Source organism: Excalfactoria chinensis, chromosome 2, assembly GCF_039878825.1.
Source record: "Excalfactoria chinensis isolate bCotChi1 chromosome 2, bCotChi1.hap2, whole genome shotgun sequence".
Lineage (NCBI taxonomy): Eukaryota > Metazoa > Chordata > Aves > Galliformes > Phasianidae > Excalfactoria > Excalfactoria chinensis.
Window position 1 is genome coordinate 11218647 of NC_092826.1, and position 8296 is coordinate 11226942.

The 8296-nt window shown below is 44.6% G+C and overlaps 1 protein-coding gene across 1 annotated transcript; it reads left to right on the forward strand.

The window, feature by feature from the left end:
* Window positions 1-1220: 1220 nt before the first annotated feature.
* KLHL38 (kelch like family member 38) lies at window positions 1221-6662 on the forward strand. Its single transcript, XM_072328947.1, has 4 exons — window positions 1221-1242; window positions 1893-3262; window positions 4721-4826; window positions 6376-6662. The coding sequence occupies exons 1-4, from the start codon at window positions 1221-1223 to the stop codon at window positions 6660-6662; spliced, it is 1785 nt and encodes a 594-aa protein (XP_072185048.1).
* The last annotated feature ends 1634 nt before the right edge of the window (window positions 6663-8296 follow it).

Sequence of the window (8296 nt, forward strand, 5' to 3'; positions counted from 1 at the left end):
TAAGCTGAACATGGATCAATACCACCAGATCTATTTCCTCCAGCCACTCTGCCCCAAGCCAGTATAACTGACAGGGCTTGTTGTGACCAAAGTGCAGGACTTGGCACTTAGTCTTGTTGAACTTAATCCTTATGTTGCCCCTTGATACTTTCAATGGGTGAGGAGTCTGAAGAGCAAATCATAAGAGGTAACTGGGATTGTTCAGTCTGGGGAAGAGGAGTTGTAGCTGCCTGAAAAGATGGTATCATGAGGGTAAGACTCTTCTCCTAGGTAACAGTGAAAGTACTACAGAGAATGGCCTCAGGTTACACCACGCAAGGTTCAGGTTGGATATTAGGGGAAATTTCTTCTCCAAAAGAGTGTTCATGTGCTGGAACAGGGTGCCCAGGGATGTGGTGGGGTCACTGTCCCCAGAGGTGTTCAAGAAACATTTAGGTATTGTACTGAAGGATGTGGTCTAGTGGGGAAATATTGATGGTAAGTGCATGGTTGGACTGGATGATCTTGGAGGTCTTTTCCAACCTTGATGATTCCATGATTCTAAGATTCTACAATACATCTGTATATTTCTCCCTATCCACTCTAGGTGCCATGGTCATGAGAGTCCCAGTGCATCAGGATCACCTACCCAGCCACCACTGCAGACCACAACAGCAGGTGCACCCAAAACCTCTCCATCAGGTGGAGACATGGTCCATCCCTCTGGGATCCCAGCAGGCTCTGCCTTCCCCTTGCTCCACAAAAATAGAGCATCACCTAGCGCGAGGCGCTGCAGACTGTTTACAGGCTTCTCAAGTTCCCAGGCAATTTAGGACAGGGTCCTGTTGCTGTTTCCAAACGGACAGCCAGGACTTTTATAAGTGAACTTTCCTCTCCGTGTCTATTTATTATATGTAAACATTTGCCAGAAAAACACCACCCGGGCATGCTCAGTACCAGCCAGGTCATTGCAAAAGGCAACGGCGGTGTCACATGTGATAACTGTGAGAAGTCCATATGTGCCTATTCTTAGCGCTGGAATGTATACAATGCCCCACCGCCTCGCGCTCCTGCACAAAGCTCCTGAAAGCGGCAAAAGTGACTTCAGAATAAACACGTCCAGAAATCACCTTCTATGAATCACTCACCTACTGAAAGAAACGTCCTGTGGGTTTATAGTTTTTATCCAGGCTCTAGCTATGGAAAATCTCAGCAGAGAATAAGCGGCAGAGAGTAAGTGCATGCAGGGAAGGACATCAGAAGGTAAACATTTCTACCGTACGATTTCACTGCAGATTAAGCGGTTAGGCATGAAATAAATACTCATCAGATTGTTCTGCCTGGCACTTAATTTAGTCATTGTGTGTCTGATTAACATAAAAAAACCACAGCTAAGCAGAGTTAATAAATAACTGTTTTAATGCAGATTCCCAGTCTCTAGGGTTTAGTTAGTCCTGCTGCAGAGTTCAGCTCTGCCAGATTTACATTCTTTGGGAATGACTAACTCTAGGGAAAAGAGACGCTAGTTACTAAACTGCTAATACTTTAAAATAGTGAATAAATGTCCAAACGCATTTATTCGACATGATTAAAACGAACCTCCCCATTGCTTTGGCCGTTCAGCTTTCATCCCAAATCAGTGAGATAACTTCAGTGCTTTTGCTTCTTGCCAGAGACACAGGCAATGCTGACCCCAGAGCTGCAATCTATCTGATAAATTTATAAAAATTTTAAAGGGTCTTTGTGACCTTTTAGCTTCTTTATTACTTTCCCACTGCGCTTAACCCATGTTCCATTTTTATGCATAACAGCGAATGAATATTTAGAGCAACATCAAAGTCCTGATTTGTTCCCTTGGAGCTGGATACTTCTTTAAAAGCTGCTAAGAATTTGGTTTTTTCTGCCAAGTCCAGACTTCATCTCTCTCTTTGCTATGGAGGAGAGATCTGCTGAGGAGTTTCTCTTCAAAGACCAGGACTTCTCCTCTGAACTGCTGAGGCAGCTGAATGCGCTGCGGCAGAGCGGGATGCTGACTGATGTTACCCTCTGCTCTGGGGGCTCTGAAGTTCCCTGCCACAGAAACGTGCTGGCTGCCAGCAGCCCGTACTTCAAGGCGATGTTCTGTAATAACTTCAAAGAGAGTCACCAAGCTAAAGTCACCTTGAAGGGCATTGATGCTGATATTTTGGACCAGATTATCCTTTACATTTACACAGGGGAGATTCTCATATCTGCTGAGAATGTCTTGTACCTGTTGGAGACAGCATCCATGCTGCAGTACTCTAAGCTGTTTGAGGCCTGCTCTGCCTACCTCCAAGATAAAATGACTCCCGACAACTGTCTAAGCATGATCAGACTGGCAAAAATCTTGAACTGCCAAAGCCTGAATAAGAAAGCCAAGGCTATGGCTTTGAAATGCTTTCCTGAAGTGGCCTCTTCTGAGGACCTCAAGGATCTCTGTCCTTTGGAGCTCCTCGATTACCTTGGGGATGATGAGCTCTGTGGGGAGGAGGAGCAGGTCTTCGAGACACTGATGGTCTGGATCCGGCATGACCTCCAGGCAAGACAACGCTACATCCAAGACTTGTTCAAGAAGGTCCGGCTTCAGTACGTCCATCCAACTTTCCTTTTCCATTTCATTGCCAATGACTCTCTTGTTCAGTCTTCACCCACTTGCAGGAGCATTCTCGAGTCAGCTCGGAGACAGATGTTTTCCCTGTACAGCACCAATGCACCTGACATCAAGCCGATGGTACATGTTCCTCGCAGATACTCCAACCAAGAGTTCCTCATCATCATTGGTGGCAGGAAGGACAACCAGCAGACCACAAGGGATGTCCTACTGTATGATGACAAGACCAACCAATGGCTAAGCCTGGCCAAACTTCCTGTACGCCTGTACAAAGCATCTGCAGTGAGCTTACACAGTAATATTTATGTGCTTGGAGGGATGCCTGTTAGCAATAAGAAAAGTCCAGTCAGCGATAATATTTACATTTACTCCCTCAAACTCAATCAGTGGAGGTTGGTTGAGCCTATGCTAGTTCCACGTTATTCCCACAGAAGCCTGGCATATAAAAATTATATTTTATCATTTGGTGGAATTGGTGAAAACCAAGAAATCCTGAATTCTGTGGAAAGATATGACAGCATCTACAACACCTGCGAGAGCATGGCAAACATGCCTGTTGCTGTCCTTCACCCTGCTGTTGCTGCCAAAGACCAGAGGGTGTACCTCTTTGGGGGAGAAGACATTATGCAAAACCCTGTCCGGCTTATCCAGGTAACAGTCAGTCCTCCTTGACATAGGCAGTTTTACCTAAATTAGTCCGTGGTTCATCATCACCTTGATGAGGAAGTCAGTTCCAAAACAAAACTTCATGGTGAGTTGCAGCAACAGGCAAGATGAGTTGAGACATTGCTTCAGATAAGTCTTGTCTCCAAGGAGCACTGTAGTTCTTTCGTTTTCTCCACTGAATAGTTTTCAGACATAACGCCTGAGGCCCCCTCTGTTCGTATAGAGGTCTTGGGAGCTCCCATGGATGCTGCTATGGCAGGCAGTAACTGACCCCATGGCCACCTCCACATCTGCAATGGGAGCTCCCATGGATGCTGCTATGGCAGGCAGTAACTGACCCCATGGCCACCTCCACATCTGCAACCACTCACCCAAATCAGTGCTTGCTGTTTGGCCAGCCTGCAGCTAAGCTGGGGTCTCAGCTGTGCATCTGTTCCCTTGCAATGATAGCAAAGATGTCAGTTTGAGATCATTAGAGCAATTAGACTCTCACTCATCAAAAGGCCAAAGCTTAAACTGACAGTTATTTCACATAAACAGTTGTGTTAAAAGTCTGCCACATGTTGCTGGCTCTCTGCCTGCTTTTGGTAGTTAAGCTATATTAGGATAGTAAAAGAGATTAAATCCTTCCTTATCTGATTTGATGCTTTAGTGATGTAATGTTACTTTCCACTTGAGTGTTTTTCACTGCTTTAGGTAGTTTAATTAAGAAGCATCATTAAAGTCCAAGACGGCAGCCAGCACTTGAGCAATACTTAGTTAGAATGATTATGCTACTTAATTATCAAGGCAAAGGAAATGTGATTATCAATGTGGGGAGATGTCCTGAAGATATTTGCTATGCTGAGAAGCGAATGACGTGACATAAAAGTTTATGTCACCCATATACAGATGACTGACTGATCATCATCTGGCAGCAGTTATTTTTCTCACATAAATTGATGACTTAGATATCACACTCTAAGTCCCATCAACAAGTCTCTTTGCCAACCTGAGTGCATACCATCCAACAGCACAAATATAGCAGCAGGGCAAACACAGGCTGCCAGAAGAGCTAGGTGAAATTGCATTTGGTTTGCCCAGGAAATAGTGACGGAAGGAAGGAAGAACTACACAGAAAAATTGGAAAATGAAGGGATGTGATCTGAGTTTTGGGAGAGTGTTAGCCAGCAGTTACAGGAATTCAGTGGCCATAGGAAGACATTCAGTGAAGAATCAAGCACACGACAAATTCTCTGCCTTAGTGTGCGTGCTGAGCAGACCATCCAAGGGAACACAAATGCTTTCCAAGGGGAAAAAGGAGTGGGTAAAAATTCCCAGCAGTTCAAGCCAGTGGATTGTATTCATTAAGACAAAATAAAAACCTTAAGTTTCTCTGTAATTATAATTGCCAGTCAAAAAGCAACATAAACAGCTGTGTGTGCATCTTTATTTATTTGTCAGGTTTACCATGTCTCCAGGAATATGTGGTTTCGGATGGAGACCAGAGTGGTGAAGAACGTCTGTGCACCAGCTGTTGTGATTGGAGACCAGATTATCATCGTGGGAGGTAAGGGCTCCTTTTCACCCACCCTCCTGCCTGCCCCTGTACAGCTCCTGCAGGATTTTGCATGCTTCCTGCTTAGGATGACCCTGCTTTGGCCAGGGGTTGTCAGAGTGGCAGCCAGCTATGTCAGCAGTGAGAAGCACTGATGCTGAGCATGGCTACCATGCTGCAGGAGCAAAAGTCATGTATGAGCTGCAACAGCATATGGCACTTGTGAGGGAGAGGTGAATTATGCCCAGTCTCCATACACATCTCTCATGGGCTCTCAGGGCCATGGAGGTGGTGGGGACAGGCACCTTCTCATTCTGTTAGCAGGACCTAAGTGGGGGAAAATGGGGAAAAGCCAATATGAGTTACTTATCTGCAGAGGAAAAGAGGAGGAAAAAAGGCATGGGACTCTGCTCCTCATACTCACAGCTTGTTCCTTTCTGATGGCTTTTCTTGGAATGGCAAAGAGCATGTTTACCACATGGCTATGGACAGTTTGTTGGGATGGGTGGGCTAAGGGGCTCAGTGCTGGAGTTGAAAGGCCCACTGTTCCTGCAGCTGCCTCCTAGGGGCAATGAAAAAATGTCCTTAGAGAGGCATGAGCCTCCTGGAGAGGAGAAACTTCTCTGTCTTATTCAACTCAAGAATCAGTCTCTTCCCATCGAAATCCAATAGATCACACCTCATTGATAGTTGAGCACTCCACTGTCCTTAATGCAGAGTCTGGCAAGAGAAGGCATGGGTCAGATTATTTAAGATAGAATGAGACATAGAGAAGCATTAGCAGAGGAGTGAACCTGTATGACATAGGACTCAAAAGCAGCGTGTTTCTCTGCCACCGTTGCTTTTGCAACATACCTTTTATCTGAAGAGCCTGTGTTGACACAATTCTTCTGCTGATGATATCAGGTTATGGAAGGTGGATTCAAGGCCTGCACAACAAGGCCCAGAGTAGTTTGTTTACCATGGACCTTCTTGATAATCTACATAGACAAGAAATACACAGACAAGCTACCGCTGGGGAACAAACTTCATAACTCCATTGCTCATGACCTATACCAGCCCCTACCTCTCAGTGATGTGTGGTTGAACTACCCCTCAGTGGAATGGCCAACCACTGAACTGCCAGCATGGTGGGCAACACAGAAGCAACACAGAGGATATAGGAATGGAAAAAGCAGCAGTGGGACCACACTATCAAGTATGCAGCACCATTTTGGCTTCCCACATACCATTAGTTTCTGTATTTCTCAGTGAAGCTCTAGGAGCATTTTGGGCAAAGAGAAATGCTTGAAGATGTCTGAAAGTGCATATGGAAAACTGTAAGCACCAAGTGTGTTAGATAGGTTGACTGCCACCAGTCACCAATGCTGCCACCAGTGCTCACTGAGCTTTAGATGCCAAGGTGATAGGAGACAGGATGAAAACAAACAAGAAGGTAGACAGGCGACAGATCATTACTTCCCAAATTAGATATTTAGTTCTGCCAAATTACCTACCAGTATAAACCGAGCCACTAACCCTAATGTGTGTCTGTCTCTTCTACCTCCGTCTTTGCATTTAGGGTACACTCGGAGAATAATTGCTTATGATACAAAAGGCAACAAGTTTGTCAAATGTGCAGACATGAGGGACAGGCGAATGCATCACGGGGCCACTGTCATCAAGAACAAGCTGTATGTTACAGGAGGACGATGTCTCACTGTGGACAATGTCATTGAAGACTCAGATTCCTTGGACTGCTATGACCCAGAGACTGACACATGGACACCAAAAGGAAATCTGCCACACAAACTGTTTGACCACGGGTGCCTTACACTCCAGTGTGTACCCTGTTCTAACCTTCTCTGAATGACATTTGGTACCTCCCAGGATGTTTGTTGTTTTCCTCCTCCTTGCTCTGCACAGAGCACAGGGAATCCTTCTGGAGTCCCACCAACGCTTGTTCTTGAAGGTTCTAGTGGGGTTGTTTATTCCCCAAATACCCTTCCAGAAAGATCATGATCTTCATGCTTATGTCATATTCATCTGACCAATAATGCATGTGGTACTGCTGAAGTCCTGCCTTAAGGCCTTACCCAGAATCTCAAGAGAAAGCAGGAAAAATGACTGGGTAGGAGAAGGATTCAGCTTTGTGAAGAGCTTGAAATGAAAGGCAGATAGGAATGCTAGCACCTCCAGAGGAAGTAAAATCTGGGTAACCTGCATTTAGGTTAGTGTGCAAAGAAGCAGAATGACTAAGCTGCATGTATGGCCCTTTGCTGCTTGGAGCCGACCAAGTTTTCTATTTCCAGTGGCAGCAACATTTTGAATAGGAAGTCCCAAACTCTGAATGCATAGCCAGCCTGGAAGCAACTGTCTGCATTAGCAGTAAACACCTTATAAGATAGACATTTTTAATGTTTCTTATATCAATAGAAAACTGATATAAAAAATATTAAAAGTCTGACACTTTGATCTAAATGCTTACATTACAAGATGCAAATTTAATTTCCTTGAGCTACCTCTCTATTGTGTTGCAGTGAAGATTTTTGTTTATTTGCCTGCTCTCCAAAGGAGCAGGAGAAGGGACAATGGAAATAAAGATTATCTGTGGCTTCTTTTTGGAAGTATCTTGCTTTGAAGGAAGCTTCCCTTTTTCCTTTGCGCTGGGGATAGAAGTAGGGTTGGTTAGGAAGATCTTCAGCTGATGGTGTTCCTGAAATTAGTAATAACAAGAGAGCACATAGAGGAAAAGAGATGTAAAAGAGATGATGTATTTGGGTGGAACATTTTTTTTCCCTTTCTCCTCTTTCCAAACCACTGGAAAGCAGTGATGAGACATTGCCAGTGACAGGAAACCAGCTTTCCAAGAAGAGCAAATCTAAGTCTGCCACTTGGCAGAGCAGCTCTGGCTCCACCAATATTTTAATGGGGTTCTGCCAGTATTTTTATGGAAGGGGATCAATCATCGGATACTGAACAGGCTGTGAACTGCCATCCGGTTATCATGCTTGGTAAGATTGTTGAGATAGCAAGGAGCTTTTAAGATTGCTCTGGTGATCATCATCTAGAAAAAGAATGGCATAAAACACATACAGTTTTCCTCATATTTAGAAGAAAATGGGACTTTTCCAAGAGCACAGGGTGGCTTGAGGAAACTACACTCAACCCTCCTCTTCACAGAAGGCTGCACAGCCACGTGGTCATTACCATGCTGCAGGGCGCCAGCTCCAGCCTCTGTGATATCCTCTTGTAAATCTATATCCAGAAGCAGAAGGTCGACAGAAATAGTTAACAAAGCTGGGGGTTGGAAGGAGGACTTGCACATTGAATGCTATTTTAACAATGCAAAATAAAATGTTTATTCTTGTTTATATGGGCTTTGTGTTGAGGAGTTCCCATTGTCTCCTCTACATTTTGAGAAAGGGAACTGTTTTTGTATCAGTGGTTTTTGCTTCGGTTTCCTTCTAAGGATCTGAGTAAACCAACAAGAAATGACTGGG

Coding starts and splice junctions, on each gene's coding strand:
- KLHL38 (XM_072328947.1), top strand. CDS start 1,221: ATGCAGGGAAGGACATCAGAAG. Junction 1,243..1,892: donor GCAGGGAAGGACATCAGAAG/GTAAACATTTCT, acceptor TGCCAAGTCCAG/ACTTCATCTCTCTCTTTGCT. Junction 4,827..6,375: donor CCAGATTATCATCGTGGGAG/GTAAGGGCTCCT, acceptor CTTTGCATTTAG/GGTACACTCGGAGAATAATT.